Below are 19,143 nucleotides of genomic sequence, written 5' to 3' on the forward strand. Positions count from 1 at the left end.
CTCAAAGTGTGGTCAAGAGACCAGCACTTTCATCAAATCCCAGAAACTTGACAGAAATGCAAATTTCTATCCTAAGCAAATCCTACCCTAAATCCAGCAAATCAGAAGCTCAGGAATGGGGCCCAGAAATCTTCAGGCTAACAAGAAGATTCTAACGTGTGCTGATATTTGAGAACCATTGCTCTAGAATGGCACTTTCTGGCTATGCTTTCCCTTTCCTCTTTCCTAAAGGAAGGAGGACTCTGAGCATGGGTGTGACTTACAGGCAAAAAGAGCAGACCATGTTTTGAATGGCAATGACAAGTAGGAAGAGTCATAAGTGTCCAAAAGTGACAGAGCCAGGACCAGCTCCACAATTTTTGGGGGGCAGGGGTACCAGTGATTAAACTGAGGGGCATTTTACCACTGAGCTACTTCCCCAGACCTTCTTATTTTTTATTTTGAGACAGGGTCGAGCTAAGTTGTTTAGAGTCACACTAACTTGCTGAGGCTGGCCTCGAACTTGTATTTCTCCTGCCTCAGCCTACTAGTTGAGATAACAGGCATGTATCATCAGCGCCCTACAGTTACAGAATTCTTAATACAAGTGGCCATCTTGGTTTGTAAATGAGACTGGTTCCAGTTCTCAAAATAGTTTTTATAGACCTATTACTACATACCTTGTGGAGGTTTCTGATGACTTTTTACAAAGTCAGCCCCACATAAATGATTGAGCTTCCCTTTGGTCCCATCATTAAAGAGTTGAACTGACAGTCCCTGTGAGAAGTAGTGTTCCATTTCTTTCAGTTTCAAAGCCCCTATGCCATTTGCACAGTCAACCTTAAGTGATCTATATTCATCTCCACTGCAGGAAGCCTGGAAAGTAAAAAGATGTGGAAGAAAATTTTCAAGTTACAAAATTAAAAGTGAAATATAAAGAAAGCATACATACATATATGATACAACATCTTCCATTATTTCCATTTACTTATCTATTTTAACCAGGTAAACTGAAGTAAAATACATTCAGATGAAAACTGAAAAGCCAAATAAAATTTAAAAACACCCTAGTCACTGGAATAGGTTCACCAATTGAACAACTTGTAGAAATGAAGCTTTATTAGAATTTGCCTGAGTAAGGGTTCCCTAAAAACACTATAGCCTATATAACATAACAGTCATTCAAATGTGAGAATCTATATATACATATAGACGAAAGAACAGTAATAACAACTGTGTCATTTTCTTCACAGCATATATCATTAGCAGGTATATTTTGTTTTATTTTCTTAAACTGTCCATATCCTCTGCCACCCATCCTCACCCCAAAATAGAAATGTTATATTTTGCTTTGCTTTGGTTAAACTATGGCATTAACTCAGTATTTGTTGATCAAATGAATTATTCCCCTCAAATCTCTCCAGGTTTAACAAGCTTATATGCCTAGAAGAAAATGTTTCCCAACAGTACTACCTCCTTAATTTCTCAAGTACTAAGCCAACAACACTCAACTTTATCTCCATAAATACTTATGATAACTGTAAACAAGAACCCTACATTTTCTCCCTCAATGATCTCAAAATATACTATGTGCCTTGCCAAGCAAATACCAACATAGAGTTAGAAGGCACACAGACTTGTGGAGCCCTAGAGAGAAGACAGAGATAAGCCACATTTGGGGAAAAGAAAGGAGTGGGGTGCCAAAATGTCATTTGTTTCACTGATCATGTTATTCAGGTTGTTTAACTTCTAAGCATGTTCAAAAGTTTTTTTCACCTGTTTGGTAAGTTCCACAAAAGCCTTGGAGAGTTTCTGGTAGTAACCTTCTATGGTTGCCATTCCATACTGGCCACTGGTATTTCGACAACATACCATGTAGTGCAGCTGGGGTGTTGTTAACAATCCATAATCTGAATACAAAAAACAATTCACATTTCTTAATAAAGAAAACAAGCTTACATGAATTCACACTGTGAGACAAGGTGACAAATCCCTTTTAAAACAACATCTCAGAAAACAGAAAAAGACTAACTTTCAAGTTAACCAGACATAAATATCCACTGAAATCATTACAATATGTCACACACTCAATCCTAAAAGCTTCAGATTGATCAAGGTACAATCTATATGGAGGCAGATACTCCAAGATCTGAGCTAAGAGAAACCAGTTCTGCTATAAGGGCATTCTTCTAAAGTAGAAATAGAGTTATGGACTTCAGTGGGAAAAAAGGCTATGCTACTCTAAGATGAGGAACCCATCAGAAAACCAGACCCTCATGAGATTGAAAGCCTGGTAGACTATATATTCATTGCAAGGGTGAGCCAGAAGTGAATCCAAGTACCCACTCCCAGGACAAATGTCTTGACAGTGAGTAGAGGAAACCCATCTCTCAAAAGCTCTCAAAAGCTGTCAAAAGCACAAAAGCACAAGAATTGCAGAATTCTAGCCTAAATGCACATCACCATAGGAATCCAAAAGAACCCTGTCATGAATGAATTTAAAGCAGACCTGGCCAGGCAATGTCTCCAAGTACCCAACAGAAGAAACCACTAAACTTTGCCAGAGGACTATACCTTCATTATAAATCTTTAAAATGTCCCATAAATAATTTTCCTAGAAAAACAGCTGCAAGTCAAAATAGCTAAGCACTCGCGTGTGTGTGCGCGCGCGCACACACACACACACACACACACACATACACACAGCACCATAAACAAGAAATATGAGAAATAAACAGCAGAGATGGACCAGTATCGAACACAAACATTCAATGACTATGTCTGTCCAAAGATCTCAAAATCCAAGAGTTTTGACTGGGGGGCAAAAAAAGGAGTCACTTAAGTTCTTTAGCCCTGCAGTTATACAAGAAAAATGGCATTTCATTAAAGCAAACTTGGCTCTGATATAAGGAGGTAGAAGAGCTTAAAAATAAGGGATAACAGCTTACCCTAATTAAGTAGAAGTATGTAAAGAGAGGAAACCATTATTCGATAAGACAGGCTAAGGGAAGAAATAGGAGTTTGTAATCAATATTAAAATTACCAAACAAAATGACTTCTAGCTTGATTAATTGAATACATGATGATCCTTTTATTAAGTCTAGGTTAATAGTCATTTAGTAAATGTTTATTTGGTAATTTTAATATTGATTACAAACTCCTATTTCTTCCCTTAGCATGTCTTATAGAATAATGGTTTCCTCTCTTTACATACTTAATTAGTTTCAGCTACACATACAACTATGCATCCATGTATCACATGACACAAAATGGGGTTCAGTGAAACAGACTATCAGAGGGTTGTTCAGAGCAAGGGATCAAAATTCTTGGATAAATTAATAAATGAATGAATAAAGGTAGCTGGAGCTATGGCAAGAAGGATGATCATTTTCATAAACACGTAGAATCTAAAAGAAAACTGACCAGAGAGAAGAGGAAGCAGCAGAGAAGATCAATAAAGAATATGGCCAACGAATCGAATACAAAAGCATATCAAAAAAATTGTGCACCATGATCAAGTAGGATTCTCCCCGGGATGCAAGGCTGGTTCAATATACGGAAATCAATAAATGTTATTCACCACATCAATAGACTTAAAGATAAGAACCATATGATCATCTCGATAGATGCAGAGAAAGCATTCGACAAAGTTCAGCATCCCTTTATGTTCAAAACACTAGAAAAACTAGGGATAACAGGAACTTACCTCAACATTGTAAAAGCTATATATGCTAAGCCTGAGGCTAGCATCATTCTGAATGGAGAAAAACTGAAGGCATTCCCTCTAAAATCTGGAAAAAGACAGGAATGCCCTCTCTCACCACTTCTATTCAATTTAGTCCTCGAAATACTATCCAGAGCAATTAGACAGACAAAAGAAATTAAAGGCATAAAAATAGGAAAAGAAGAACTTAAGTTATCACCATATGCGGATGATATGATAATACATCTAACAGACCCAAAAGGGTCTACAAAAAAACTACTAGAGCTAATAAGTGAATTTAGAAAAGTGGCAGGATATAAAATCAACACGCATAAATCAAAGGCATTCCTATATATCAGCGACAAATCTTCTGAAATGGAAATGAGGACAACCACCCCATTCACAATATCCTCAAAAAAAAAATAAAATAAAATACTTGGGAATCAACCTAACAAAAGAGGTGAAAGATTTATACAATGAAAACTACAGAACCCTAAAGAGAGAAATAGAAGATGACCTTAGAAGATGGAAAAATATACCCTGTTCATGCATAGGAAGAACTAACATCATCAAAATGGCGATATTACCCAAAGTTCTCTATAGGTTTAATGCAATGCCAATCAAAATCCCAACGGCATTTCTTGTAGAAATAGAGAAAGCAATCATGAAATTCATATGGAAAAACAAAAGACCCAGAATAGCAAAAGCAATTCTAAGCAGGAAGCGTGAATCAGGAGGTATAGTGATACCAGATTTCAAACTGTACTACAGAGCAATAGTAACAAAAACAGCATGGTACTGATACCAAAACAGGCGGGTGGACCAATGGTACAGAATAGAGGACACAGAGACCAATCCACAAAATTACAACTTTCTTATATTTGATAAAGGGGCTAAAAGCATGCAATGGAGGAAGGATAGCATCTTCAACAAATGGTGCTGGGAAAACTGGAAATCCATATGCAACAAAATGAAACTGAATCCCTTTCTCTCGCCATGCACAAAAGTTAACTCAAAATGGATCAAGGAGCTTGATATCAAATCAGAGACACGGAGTCTGATAGAAGAAAAAGTTGGCTCTGATCTACATATTGTGGGATCGGGCTCCAAATTCCTTAATAGGACACCCATAGCACAAGAGTTAATAACAAGAATCAACAAATGGGACTTACTCAAACTAAAAAGTTTTTTCTCAGCAAGAGAAACAATAAGAGAGGTTAATAGGGAGCCTACATCCTGGGAACGAATTTTTACTCCTCACACTTCAGATACAGCCCTAATATCCAGAGTATACAAAGAACTCAAAAAACTAAACAATAAGATAACAAATAACCCAATCAACAAATGGGCCAAAGACCTGAACAGACACTTCTCAGAGGAGGACATACAATCAATCAACAAGTACATGAAAAAATGCTCACCATCTCTAGCAGTCAGAGAAATGCAAATCAAAACCACCCTAAGATACCATCTCACTCCAGTAAGATTGGCAGCCATTCTGAAGTCAAACAACAACAAGTGCTGGCGAGGATGTGGGGAAAAGGGTACACTTGCTCATTGTTGGTGGGACTGCAAATTGGTGCAACCAATTTGGAAAACAGTATGGAGATTTCTTGGAAAGCTGGGAATGGAACCACCATTTGACCCAGCTATTCCCCTTCTTGGTCTATTCCCTAAAGACCTAAAAAGAGCATGCTACAGGGACACTGCTACATCGATGTTCATAGCAGCACAATTCACAATAGCAAGACTGTGGAACCAACCTAGATACCCTTCAATAGATGAATGGATAAAAAAAATGTGGCATTTATACACAATGGAGTACTATGCAGCAATAAAAAATGACAAAATCATAGAATTTGCAGGGAAATGGATGGCACTAGAGCAGATTATGCTTAGTGAAGCTAGCCAATCCCTAAAAAACAAATGCCAAATGTCTTCTTTGATATAATGAGAGCAACTAAGAACAGAGCAGGGAGGAACAGCAGGAGGAAAAGATCAACTTTAAACAGAGTGGGAAGGAAAGGGAGAGAAAAGGGAAATTGCATGGAAATGGAAGGAGACCCTCATTGTTATACAAAATTACATATAAGAGGTTGTGAGGGGAATGGGTAAAAAAAGAAGAGAAAGAATTAAATTACAACAGATGGGGTAGAGAGAGAAGATGGGAGGGGAAGGGAGGGGGGATAGTAGAGGATAGGAAAGGTAGCAGAATACAACGGTTACTAATATGGCATTATGTAAAAATGTTGATGTGTAATTGATGTGATTTTGCAATCTGTATTTGGGGTAAAAATGGGAGTTCATAACCCACTTGAATCGAATGTATGAAATATGATATGTCAAGAGTTTTGTAATGTTTTGAATAACCAATAAAAAAAAAAAAAAAGAATATGGCCAAGTGAGCCAAGCAAGTAGAAACTTAAAAAAAAAAGCAAGTTTTAACAATGTGGAAAACAGTATGTTACCTTCTCCCCAGACAAAACAGTTAACACCATGTGCCCTGTCAAGAAGGCCACAGGGTCTCTGTAGCTTAACAAGACATCCTCTGGGGGCCCCAGCTTAAGAATCTCCACTTTGTTATCCATCCAATTTGACAATCAATTCAAATGAGTATGGGTAAGACAATTCCCTGGGGAGATGAGGAAAGGGGTTCACCTGCAGCAGGCTAAGGAATAACTAGAAAATGAGCAGAGGTGAGCAAAGTAGATCATGGAAAAACTAGATTAACTGAGGGCGGAAAAAAACAAAAAGGGATCCCAGCAGGAGTTTGAGGGGGTTCCAAAAGTGGAGAGAGGACTTTTGCTTTTTAGTGAGAGAGATCTGATGCTACGAAAATATTCACCTCAAAATCCAGTGAAATCCTTACCTTCACAACAGGTACAACTGACAGGAGAAAAGAAACCCTGCCCACATTGTGCTGTATTTAATTCTCTGATAAACCAGGAGATTTATCATGATGACATGCAGGCCAAAGATATTTTCTATCACTAATTGACAGGTAACAGGAATACTTAAAATTGACAAAATGGGCTTCTTCAGGTAACATCAAAGATTTTTTACATCAGGAAATTCAGCCTTACTAAAATAAAGCTGTATTAGATCTATAAATTTCTACAGTACTCTTACTATATATATATATATATATATATATATATATATATATATATATATACATACACACACACACACACACACATACATATATGTATGTGTATATATTATTAATATTATATATAATATTAATATTGTGTGTGTGTGTGTCCCAGGAGACCTGATACAATTAATTCTTAAGAAATTATATCTAGAGACAGTGCCTAGAGAAACATTTGGGGAGCTCTTACTCTGCTTTGATCCTCTGTATGTTGTGCCATAAACTAAGTGAAAACAATAAAAACATGATCTTTTTTTCCTTAATATTTATATTTTTAGTTGTAGTTGGACACAATACCTTTATTTTATTTATTTATTGTTATGTGGTGCTGAGGATCAAACCCAGGGCCTCGCATGTGATAGGTAAGCATTCTACTGCTGAACCACAACCCCAACCCTAAAAAACATGTTCTTAAAAGAGCCAAAAGTAAAAGAAAAAAAATGCCTGCTGAGAAAAAAAATCTGGAAGATTATGTTAAAAGTATTTTATAGCCAGCAATTAATTTTTTTAAAACTTTTATTGTTCATCAAACTTTAAATATGCATTACTTTTATAAATTTAAAAATATTTAAGAATTTATTTATAACTTAGAATAGCCGCATACCATGGACTTGACCTCCTAGAACAGTCACGCCATCTATCACAGATTGTGAAAATTTCTCACTGCTGGGCCTAGGAAAGGAAAGGAAGAAAAAAATATAATCCCATCTGAAACCAACAGAGTTGCTGGTTGTGAAAGCAAATGCAGAAATTAGTGCTACCAATTTCTAAATAATTAGTTCACTGTATTTGAACTGAAAGAAATCAACTCTGAAAAAGAGATATGGGTAAATTATGAGCATTTTCCAGTAGCCTCCATAATCAATTTGTTGGAAAAATTTTGGCCTGAATGTGAAGTTGGAAGACAGATATGAAGGATACCCTAACTACACCATATTCAAATAACTTTCCTGTCTCACTATAGCAATATTTGTTAACAACAATAATAAATATTGAAAGCACACACAGTATTAGAGATTCTATCTATAACCTATGTTATCATTGGTACAAATATAGCATTTTCTCTCTCAAGTTCACTGGGAAACAGCAATTTATATGATTTTCTACATGTGTCACATTCAGCAGCTTTTGTCATTTTACAAAACTATGTTATTTTGTTGGGCATTAAACTACTGAGGATATAGAACCCCTATTTCTCATTTTATAAAGTCAGAACAAATATCTGAAAATAAGGCATATCATTATATAACTGCCATGTAGAAAAATATGTGATATTTAAATTAGTAAATAGGTAAGAACCAAATATATGTGGGATGGCTTCAATATGGATATTATTTACTTTAGGATATAAATCACTCAACTATTTCTCTGCTATCTATAAATCTACCATTAGCACTATTTGCAAAATCCTTTGGTAACACAAAGGGTGAAAAGCAAGGTCTAAGCCATTGAGGAGACATTTCCTTTTGAAAGAATCTCTCAATAAAACCAGATCTAAGGTGCTGAGGATATAACTCAGTACTACAGCACTTGCCTAGCATGCACAAGATCCTGGGTTCAATCCTTTGTACAAAAAAAAAAAAAAAAAAGTTTTAATGTAATATTTCACAAGATACGTTTTGTAAAGGAAGGCAAAAGTTGAATCATAAATATGTAGAAAAGACTAAAAATTGCTATTTTCCAATGAACTCCAGGATAAGAAAATGCTATAAAATCATGTATTCTACTGCCATAAGGGGAAAAAAAACTTCAGGGACCCATTTATTACATGCTTCTCTCATTTCAGGAAACAGGTATTTGGCACACATTATTTTATTTAATTTTCACAGAAATACTTTAACACAATAGTTAAATCATGGAATCAGCTTAGGTATCCATCAGCAGATGAAATGAGTAAAAAAAAATGTGGTATATTTATACAATGGAGTTTTATTCAGCCACAAAGAATGAAATTATGTCATTTGCAGGAAAATGGATGGCACTTGAAAGTATAATGTTAAGCAAAATGAGCCACACTCAAATGTCAATAGCTGTATGTTTTCTCTCGTATGTGGAAGCCAGAAAAAATTAAGGAGGATCTCATGAAAATAGAAGGGAGACCAGTAGAGCAGAGAAAGAAGACAAAGAGGAGGGAAGAGGGGAACAAAAAGAGAGATAAGGGGGGGGGAGGAAATTGACCAAATTGTTATGTGCATGTACAAATATATTACAGTGAATCCCCCTATTACATATAATTATAAAACACCAGTTTAAAAAAAAATTTAAACACTGTAATAGGACTTATCAACATCTGATAGATGAGGAAATGGAAGCACCAAAAAATTTAAGTAAACTTCTAAAACTGTAAGAGTTAGAGTTCAGTTTCAAAGGATAGTTGAAATTCCAAAACGCAAGCTACAGTCATGACTTAGCTCCCATCTCCTACTAAAAAAGCCAGGTAAGGGAGGCACCCCTCAGGATAGTTCCACTTTACTGAATTCTTTTCATTTGTCTTGGTATTATAACAGATGCCGTCATTAATATTATATTCTCAAAACTGCTTTGGCAAAGAACACTTATTGTCACCTGGTATCTCTACCAATAACTACGAAAGCATCTTGTTGCAGATCCACAGCTTCTTTCTCACTGATATCAATAAGCACTCTCTGCATATCTTCTTCCTCTGCATTTGCCAAATAAGTAGCATGTTCCTCCCAGGATGGCGCCAACATTTCACCCAAAGGATCGACCAATTTCACACCATTGTCTTCCTTAAAAGATAAACAAACAATAAGCCATCCCTGCATACAAGTGAGGGTGAGATGACAAAGAAGTCTTGCTGTTTTTTTCCAGCAGAAGACAGTGATGGCTGAGCCACTTCACCTGTTATCACTTAATAATAATGCCAGGCACTGGCAGGTGAATTATATGTTATCTCATTAACTACCCATGACACATATCAATGTAATTATTAATCCTATTATTCTATCTTACAGAAAACTGAGATTCAAAGAGGTTAGGTAATTTGCTTATGATTATATAGCTAATAAGTGTCAGCTGATATTAAAATAGCACGTCTATTTGACTTAACTACACAACTACAGAAGCTTTTTTAAAAAGCTGTCATCAGTGCATCAATTAACTGACTAGGGCACAGCTGGAGCAAAACCTCAGACTCAATTCTCCCTAACTTTGGACTCCAAGAATGTAATGGCCAGCATGTTGACTAGTGGGTGGCACAAAATGACTCCCAATGCTGTTCGCCTCAAAATCCTGGAAAGAAATATGCATAGTCCAGAATGCATGTCAACTTAGAGAAACAATTCAAAAGTTCTGAGAAGTACTTCTACAGTTATCAATAAATGCGAAGTCACTGATCAATTATGGTGACTTCTACATTGATATTTACACATTTATAGTAATTACACAGAGATTAGACAAGCAATGTTTGAGGGGGAAGAGGTTACAATCCATCACTGAATTACATACCTTCCATTTGCTGCTAATTTGGCTACAGAGACAAAAGTCGAATGCTCTAGCAATCAGATACAAACATATTATTCAAACTATGTATTAGTGGCAATAAAAAGTAAATATTTAAATTGCGTCAAAACTAGCCAAGAGAACCTAATCATGTGCTGAAAGATGAAGAAAATGTGGTGTATATATATATAAATAAATATACATATTATTATTCAACCTTAAAAAAAGAAGGAAATCCTGTAATTTGCAGCAATATGGACAAACCTGGAGAACATTATGCCAAGTGAAACTAGCCACGCAGGGACAAATACCGCATGATACCACCTATAGGGAATCTAAAAATGTTAAACTCACAGAAATAGTAAAATGGTGATTGTGACAGATGGGATATGGGGTAAACAGGGAAATGTTGGTCAAAGGGTATCAACTTGCAGTTATGAATAAATTCTGCAGATCTAATGTACTACATGGTGACTATAGTTAATAACAATGCATTATATACTTTAAATTCATTATGAATAGATCTCAAGTATTCTCATTACTAGAAGAAAGTGACTATATGAAGTGATGAGGATGTTAATTAGCTTAAATGTGGTAGTCATTCCACAATGTAAACATATATCCAAAAAAGACACTGCACAGTTCCTACATATTATTTGCCACCTATGCCTCAATAAAGCTGAAAAATAACTGTGTCAGAAGAACATTTTGATTAAAACCTTAACTGTCCTGAGGACTAGAATCTCATTATTATTCTTCCCAAAGATCACTTTTGGATCCCTGAATCTACTTGTTTGACTCTTCATTCAAAACAGGAAAAGTATTTAAAAAAAAAAAGTCTTAAATTTTTCAAAATAAATGTTTGCTTTCCCTCATCCAACTGCATCTATTAAATTACTGCCAAGTTAACAGAGGTAACACTTTGTAATGACTGATACTGTCTCAATTCAAGTAAGCTGGAAAGACATTATGTTATTTCTCTAATATGGACACTTTTCATAAAATGGTCTAATTTCATTCTCTCCACACCCTCTAATGGGCCTTGACCTAAATGACCACTCCTAAGAATTGCTTCAAATCCAAAGGCACATTCCCAGAATTAGAATTTGTACTTTGGTCCAACTGCGCAGACACCAGGGTTTAGTCTTGTTTGTTTGCTTTATCAGAGCACTAAATGCATTACCTCAGGATTGTGTGATGCTGTGACCATGACTCCTATCGTGGATTTTGTCTGTTTTGATCTCAGGACAGCTAATAATCCCATGCGAAACATGATATGATCAAGATGTTCTGCCTTCATTCGAAATCCAGCAGTCCCATATTGAAGGAGGAGTCCACTGGGCTTGGCATGTAACGCTGAGTGTTTTGTAATAGCACTTAAATCCATGTCTACAAAAATTTTCAGATATAATAAGAAATCATTCAAAGACCATTTGCTTCAAAAACTAGAAATGCTCTACTTTTATGAATGACTTTAATGTACCAACTTAATAAATAAATAAATGGAAGACAAATAAAGTATAGGAAAGGGATCAGGGGGAGAAAGAGGAAAGGGGAAGTAATGGGGATTGAAATAGAGCAAATTATATTATATACACCTATGAATTTTTCCAAATGAACCCCATTTTTAGGTATAACTATAATGCACTAATAAAAACATTTCTTAAAAACCTGCCACCCCAACCTAATAGGTCTGCTTTATTCTGAACCTCCCCAAAAGAACTATGTATGAGACAGAAAAGAACAGTAGAATAACTCCGAAGCATTAGAATTACCTAGAAGTTCCTGCCCAACTTTTCTATTGTCTACTTCAGAGAAGAAATCACCTTATCTCTAATTCATCTCCCATTTTGCCTCTAGGACTATTCCAGGATTAACTTAAAATGGTCTACTCTCAACCTAAGAAGGATTTTTATACATAGATTCAGAAACTCCTGCAAGATCAAAGATCTTCTCATTTATAAAAGAGAAACCTTGAATCTGGGCCCCTGTTAAATAACCTAAGTTCACGTGTGTAACTGGTCAGATTCTCAAGTGGACAACATACCTCAAAATATCTGGAAAATTTATATGGATCTTCTGCTATTCGTCCTAGGCTACAGACACATATTCCCAAAAGAAAATCAAAGGCAATAACAGTTTCCTCTCCAAGACTGCCCACATTCCCTAATACACCTTTCAGAAGATTGTCCAATTTACATAAAGAGAATTCAGGACAGCTTTCTCAATTTAGCTCTGAGACTAGTCACATCTTCTAAGTAAAGTTATCTTTTAATTTTAAAAATCAGCCAGGCAGGGTGACCCACACATGTAATCCCAGTTACTTAGTAGGCTGAGGCAGAAGGATCACAAATTTCTGTAATCCCAGCAACTCAGGAGGCTGAAGCAGGAGGATCACAAGTTCTGGGCCAGTCTCAGCAGCTTAGCAAGAACCTATCTCAAAAAAAAAAAAAAAAGTCAAAGTCAAACATGTGTCGTTCCTTTTCTGAGATACTCTAATTCAGAGGAATTTGGGATTTCCAATTCAGTCAGCAGTGTACCCTGAGGCCCATATATTATGCACTTCCTGGGTGCATTCCCAATTAGCCCAGAGTTGAAGAGTAGACTCCACAGCTGTATGCCTCACCTTCTTGTTTTAATGCCCTTCAGTGTTTCAAAGAACAAAAATTAAAAGAAATGGTGAAAAGCGTTTGGTTTTGTCCCGTTGGAAAAAGCTGGTATTCAGGAAACTAATTCAGTTCTGGCCAAAGTAATCAAATCTCTTGCACAAGGTTGAATATATTTTTGTAAAAACTGACCATTCAGGGATGGATCATGATTAATCATATGGGCGTGAACCAGTCTCCTTAAATCCAGAAAGCAAGACAACTGTCTCCTATCCTTTAACACGTTTTAGATACTAAAACTATGTTCGATGGGCACGCAAATGCTTTTACTGAGAATATTATGCAAGTCCCAACAGTGCCTCTCTTAAAAAGTTGTGTATAGCCCCTTCTCATTCGATCTTCAAACCTCGTAGGTCCCACTCTCTCAGTTCCCGATTCAAGGCGAGACTCCCAGTACTCAGCCCTGGGGACCCCGCCCAGACCCCCAACCTGGCCCGACGCGCCGGCTCCCAAGGCGTCGCGGCGGGTAGGTGTGTCGGGCGCGCGGTCTGTGGGATACCTGGGCCGCTGGCTCCGGGTTGGGCCGGATTCCACCGAACCCCCAAACCCCGGAACGACTCCTTCTCGCCTCTCAGCCTCGCGGATTCTCACCTCTGAGAGGGGACGTCGTTTGCCCTCCACTGGGCTGCAAAGGTCCCCCTTCACGGCCAGGGATTCTGTACTCCAGCCCTCTAACCTGCAGACGTGGCCCTGCGTTGCTTCCGGCCCGTCGCCACGCCCCTCAGCCAATCAGAGCGGGGAGTGTCCGTCGGCCCCGCCCCCGTTTCCCCGCCGGTCACGCGCAGCTCGCGCCTGCAGAACTGCGGATGCGGTTACTAGGCGGCTCTGGGGCTGTTTGGACTGAATGGCCAGGAAGGGTGAGGCCCCATGATGGTCCGGGGGTTGGGGCCGGGGATCAGAGCACTGGGATACGCAGCCTTGATCTCCAAATCTGGGCCTCGGGGGGAAGACGTTCTCGGGAAGCTGGGGTTTTGAGTGGTCTTGGATGGGGGCAGGGAAGGGAACCAGCACAGATGCGCGGCCAGGGCCACAATGAATGCCATAAAGGATGCTTCCCGCATCCCTCTCTCGATTTAGGAGATCATCTCCCAAATCTGTGCCTCTGAGAAGCCACCTCAAGCCACCGCCCATCCCCAGAGCTTGTTCTAAACGACATTTTATGTATTCACCCCTAAGATATCCCTAGCCTGAGCCCCTCAGGCAGAGGCCAGGTGAATCCAAAGCGTCGGGAGTACCCGAGATGCTTTCCCTGGGGAACGTGGCTCCGGTGAGAAGCAGAAACGCTCTCCCCAGAGGGACGGTAGCGGTGGAACGGAGGAGGCGGCAGCGGCAGGCAGTGGGGGTGGCAGTGACAGGTGGTGGGGGCTGCGGGGCCCTAACGACTGCAGGCTGGGGACCCAGGGCCCCGCCCCTCGGCGCTGCGGGTCTCTAGCTGCATTGCCCAGCTCCGCCCAAGTATGAGAGTCGACTCCATTATGTAGCCAGACCCCAGTCTACTAGAATTCAGGATTGCAGACTGTCTGCAGTGGTATTTGCAACCACCTACAACAACAGAACAGTTCAGAACACCTGTTGCAAGTGCAGATTCCTACATCCAGGTCTTGAATTTGGATTTTAATAGAGTGTTTTAGGGGATGTTGTGCCTACGAACTTTGGGGTCAGGAAATAAATCTCAAGGGTCTGAGTGTCCTGGTTTGTGCCCCTAGCTCTCTGTGCAAAGTGCTCCTGCGGAACTGCTTCCTCATAAAGGGACCTACTGATAATTTCGCTGGATACCATCTGATATTGACAAATCCAGTGTCCCTGGGCCTTTCCAAGTTCCCAGGCAGATTGATTTCGAGACATGTCGGCTTCAGTGAAAGAAAGCCTTCAGCTTCAGCTGCTGGAAATGGAAATGCTGTTTTCTATGTTTCCTAACCAAGGAGAAGTAAAACTTGAAGATGTAAATGCCCTGACGAATATAAAGAGATATTTGGAAGGCAGAAGGGAGGCGCTACCACCAAAAATTGAATTTGTGATTACGCTCCAGATAGAGGAGCCCAAGGTGGGTGCCCTCATTTGTTTTAGTGTTGTTAGATTCCCAGTTGTTAACAAAATGCCTGTTGCATGACACGAAGAATACCCTAGATGCATATTTCTTTACTTCTTTGGAAGCAAAATATATAAAATATGAGGTGCTCTGTAAATTGTCTTTAGTAAACATCCTAAATTTTACATAAATATGAACACATTTTAAACAAATATACCTAATGTTTTTATTGAAAATATCCTAGTCATACTTACCATTATTCTGTTCACTCATCCAGTTTCTTAACAATCCACCTATTACAATATGTACTCCCTTTACTTGTATCATGATTTTCACAAATCTAGATATTGCCTGTAGCAAAACAGGCTTTTAAGAAGTGAATGAACATTGGGTTTTTTTGTTTTGATGGTAGCATAACCCAGAAAACAAATACAGGTAACAAAATCTAAATATTAAAAATAAATTTCCCTCTATGTTCTTATCCGTTTATCTACAGCAACATTAGTATAGCATAGGTAACACATGTCCTGGGCATTTGAGAACTACTGTTTTAGCTATTTCCTACTCATCCTTCAGTTGTCATTCCCTCAGAGGAGACTTCCTGGTTCCCCAGACTGGATTCTGTCCTGATGGTTACACACTTCAATGGAACCCTGAACTTTTCTATGGTAATGCTTCTCACAATTGAAATTAAATATTTGCTATGCATAGTTAATTGTTTAATGTGCGTCTCCTTCACTAGGCTATGGACTCCTTGAAGGGAAGAAATAATGTCTGACTTCTTCACTTCACTGTCCCAGCACAGGGTCCTTAGCATGTGTAGTTAATTCAATAAATATGAGAAAGAATGAATGTATACATGGATAGAATCATGTATATAAAGTACTTGGTAACAGAACAGCAATAATTATTCCATTTATCAAAACCATGTAGTTGTCATTGATAAATTAGCTTGTGTGATTTTTATGGCATTTAAATCTATTTGATTTTCATTTTAAGGTGAAAATTGATTTGCAAGTAACCATGCCTCACAACTACCCCTTCGTAGCATTGCAGCTGTTTGGGCGATCATCTGAGCTTGACAGACAACAGCAGCTACTTCTCAACAAAGGTCTCACTTCTTATATAGGGACTTTTGATCCAGGTGAGCTCTGTGTATGTGCGGCAATCCAGTGGCTACAGGACAACAGTGCTTCCTACTTCCTGAATAGAAAGCTGGTGTACGAACCATCTACACAAGCAAAGCCTGTCAAGAACACATTCCTCCGAATGTGGATCTATAGTCACCATATATATCACCAGGACTTAAGGAAAAAGATTTTGGAAGCAGGGAAAAGGTTAGATGTCACTGGATTTTGCATGACAGGAAAGCCTGGTATAATATGTGTGGAGGGTTTCAAAGAGCACTGTGAGGAATTCTGGCACACAATTAGGTATCCCAATTGGAAGCATATTTCTTGTAAGCATGCTGAAAGCATGGAAACAGAAGGAAATGGTGAGGACCTGCGCCTTTTCCATTCTTTTGAAGAATTACTCCTTGAGGCCCATGGTGACTATGGATTAAGAAATGATTATCACATGAATCTGGGCCAGTTCTTAGAATTTCTCAAAAAACATAAAAGTGAGCATGTTTTTCAGATATTATTTGGTATTGAAAGCAAAAGTTCAGAGTCCTAGGAAGCTATTAAGAAGCCTATGCTTATAATTTCACTTAAGTCTGTGTTTCTGCTAAAAAGACCAAAATAAAAAGATCAGTGTCTGTATAGTGTCCTCAGTGAGAAATCTGGCTTCAAAATTTTCAGCTAGTAATGATAAAATACCTTTAACTTTATAACAATGCAAATGTGATGTTATTTCTATGTTCCTATGTTTAGTCATTTGAAAACTATTTCACTGTAAATTAATAAAACAGTTCATTTAACCAATGAAGCTGATTTGATTGAGAAGTCTAAAGATCCATAGTTAATGTCAAAAATCAAATTCAATCCTAGTAGCTCAGGAGGCTGAGGCAGGAGGATCCTGAGTTCAAAGCCAGCCTCAGCAAAAGTGAGATGCTAAGCAACTCAGTGAGACCCTGGCTCTAAATAAAATACAAAATAGGGCTGGGAGTGTCACTAGTGGTCAAGTGCCCCTGAGTTCAATTCCTGGTACCCCCCCAAAAAAAAAATCAAATTCATAAATGTGAATGACTTGTTTTTCCCTTTCGTGATGCCAGCATATAGGAAACATACCACCTTTTCCTTCATCATGGGAAACGAATTCTAAATCAAGGATAAAATGAGAATAAAAAGAGCATGTTTATTACATTTCTTACTTTAAATCCCCATTTTGAGTGTTCTCATAGTAAACTAGATTCCAATAGCAATGGCAGAAAAATAGTAGTAATGAAGCCTGAAGAGTAATGAGGGTAACACACCATGCTACATATTCTTCCTCTGGCTCTATTAGTTGGTTAATGATAGTAATAATAACTATGTTGACAATAATGACAAAAATATTCTTATTACCTATAAAAGATTTTTTTGGGGGGTACCTGGGATCAAACCCAGGGGTGCTCAACCACTGAAGCTCATCTCCAGCCCCCCCCCCCCCTTTTTTTTTAATCTTTGAGACAAGGCCTCACTAAATTGCTGAGACTGGCTTTGTACTTGTGATCCTCCTGCCTTCTCAAGCTGCTGAAATTATAGGCATGTGCCACCAGCAAGAAAAATGGTTTCTTATCTACAAAATATTCCACTGGATCTTTCCAGCCTTTGACCATGTACCATTGTGCATTGCTACTTGGGGCGAGAGGGCTGCATGGTCAGCTTAGTGGGAAAAGAATCAAACCACATTTTGAGAAGTACTGTTTTAGCTATTTCCTACTCATCCTTCAGTTGTCATTCCCTCAGCAGAGACTTCTTGATTCTCCAGACTGGATTCTGTCATGATGGTTACACATTTCAATAGCCATCTTTTCTGAAAATTCCATCTCCCACCAGCTTTTTTCAACATGAGTTTATTTTACTGGTAAAAGCCCTTATTTAAGAAGCTCCTGCCAGTCCTTTCATTACTTTGTACCTATCCGATCTGCCAAGAACTTCTGGGAGTCTCCTGTGTGCACAGAGGTATTATAAACATCCTCTGCAGCTTTCCCTATTCCCTTGGCCTCTCTTTAGCCCTTTCCCAGAGAAGATTTTTTTTTTTTTTCTGAGTCCCATGCACTTCACTAATATCTGGTCTGTTCAGGTTGCCGAAAGTAGGTGGTATGCTTTAGTGAGATTAAGAAGAATGCCTCAGTCCCCATTTGTGACATTCTGGTAGATGCCAGAGTTGCATGTGCTGAGGAGTTTATGGAACTTCTGATGAAACAGTACCTTCTGGTTTTACTGTGTCCAGGATGCACACATATGTTCTTGGATTAAGGAGAAGACCTAATGGGCCAGAAGACCCTGCAATTATCAGGTTCTCCTGTGCCCATGTTGGATCCACTTTAACTCAAAATGAGTTTCCTCTCAGGGCACAACTCTGACCTTTAAGCCAAGGCTCTGGTTGTGGGCCTGCCTTACTACACCATCGGCTTGCCCATTCATATTTAGTTCTGTTTTGGAAAAGGAATCTTTCTATGTTCTCCAGGTTGGTAAAGAACTCCTGAGTTCAAGCAGACCGCTGGCCTTAGCCACCCAAGTGCTATAACTACAGAAAATGCCTCCAGGCCCAGCTGCACATTTATGTTTTTTAATCCCAGCCTTGGATGCAAATGTAACTCAACTGGGGCCTCACACTTAGTATCTATATAAAAAGGAAAGAAATATGACTGACATTCCCAAGGACTCATTTCTCAGTGTTTACTAAGGCTGAAAACAACATAGTATAGGAGACCTTTTCCTATATAATATCCCCAAACTATGAATAAATGCAATTAACATTCACAATTTTAGGACTTACACAGATATATCTATTAACTATTTTTCCTTTGAAATCCAAGAGTGTGAGTACCTACCTTATAGAGATTTTTTCCCCTGATTAAGTTGGCAAAATTAGCCACAGAAATATAAACCTTTTGTTTTTGTTTGGTTTTTGTTTTTGTTTTTGTTTTTTTACAAGATTGGGCCCAGGAGCACTTAACCACTGAGCCATGTCCCCAGTCCCTTTTATTTTATTTTTGAGT

The 19,143-nt window shown here is 38.4% G+C and overlaps 3 protein-coding genes across 10 annotated transcripts in view; 2 read left to right on the forward strand and 1 right to left on the reverse strand.

The window, feature by feature from the left end:
* DOP1A (DOP1 leucine zipper like protein A) overlaps positions 1 to 1,722 on the forward strand; it is a 120,846-nt gene extending 119,124 nt beyond the window's left edge. Inside the window, exon 40 of the transcript XR_014022110.1 lies at positions 1,404 to 1,722. The gene's annotated coding sequence lies outside the window, so the exon portion shown is untranslated. The remainder of the gene's footprint in view (positions 1 to 1,403) is intronic.
* PGM3 (phosphoglucomutase 3) overlaps positions 1 to 13,679 on the reverse strand; it is a 39,417-nt gene extending 25,738 nt beyond the window's left edge. For 2 of the 6 annotated variants that reach the window (XM_081295171.1, XM_081295176.1), the window contains exons 1-7: positions 13,556 to 13,679; positions 12,605 to 12,731; positions 11,482 to 11,687; positions 9,402 to 9,586; positions 7,441 to 7,508; positions 1,756 to 1,889; positions 660 to 855 (exon numbers count right to left, since the gene is read on the reverse strand). In XM_081295171.1, coding sequence (XP_081151297.1) covers positions 660 to 855; positions 1,756 to 1,889; positions 7,441 to 7,508; positions 9,402 to 9,586; positions 11,482 to 11,687; positions 12,605 to 12,608 — 793 coding nt within the window. In that variant the 5' untranslated portion in view covers positions 12,609 to 12,731; positions 13,556 to 13,679. Of the gene's footprint in view, positions 1 to 659; positions 856 to 1,755; positions 1,890 to 7,440; positions 7,509 to 9,401; positions 9,587 to 11,481; positions 11,688 to 12,604; positions 12,736 to 13,463 lie in introns of all 6 variants that reach the window. The other 4 variants (XM_081295173.1, XM_081295172.1, XM_081295174.1 and 1 more) reach the window with 4 other exon arrangements.
* Positions 13,680 to 13,717: 38 nt separating this feature from the next.
* RWDD2A (RWD domain containing 2A) lies at positions 13,718 to 16,907 on the forward strand. 3 transcript variants are annotated; one of them, XM_081295431.1, is made up of 3 exons: positions 13,718 to 13,821; positions 14,671 to 15,008; positions 15,993 to 16,907. In XM_081295431.1, exons 2-3 carry the CDS (start codon positions 14,808 to 14,810, stop codon positions 16,668 to 16,670), a joined length of 879 nt encoding a protein of 292 aa, XP_081151557.1. In that variant the 5' UTR covers positions 13,718 to 13,821; positions 14,671 to 14,807; the 3' UTR covers positions 16,671 to 16,907. The 3 variants fall into 3 exon arrangements, with proteins under 3 accessions (XP_081151557.1, XP_081151558.1, XP_081151559.1); XM_081295432.1 differs by lacking the exon at positions 13,718 to 13,821 and adding an exon at positions 15,570 to 15,661 and having other exon boundaries at positions 14,869 to 15,008; XM_081295433.1 differs by lacking the exon at positions 13,718 to 13,821 and adding an exon at positions 15,585 to 15,661 and having other exon boundaries at positions 14,961 to 15,008.
* The last annotated feature ends 2,236 nt before the right edge of the window (positions 16,908 to 19,143 follow it).

This window comes from Spermophilus citellus (assembly GCF_964194105.1).
Source record: "Spermophilus citellus genome assembly, chromosome: 5".
In the NCBI taxonomy this organism is placed as follows: domain Eukaryota; kingdom Metazoa; phylum Chordata; class Mammalia; order Rodentia; family Sciuridae; genus Spermophilus; species Spermophilus citellus.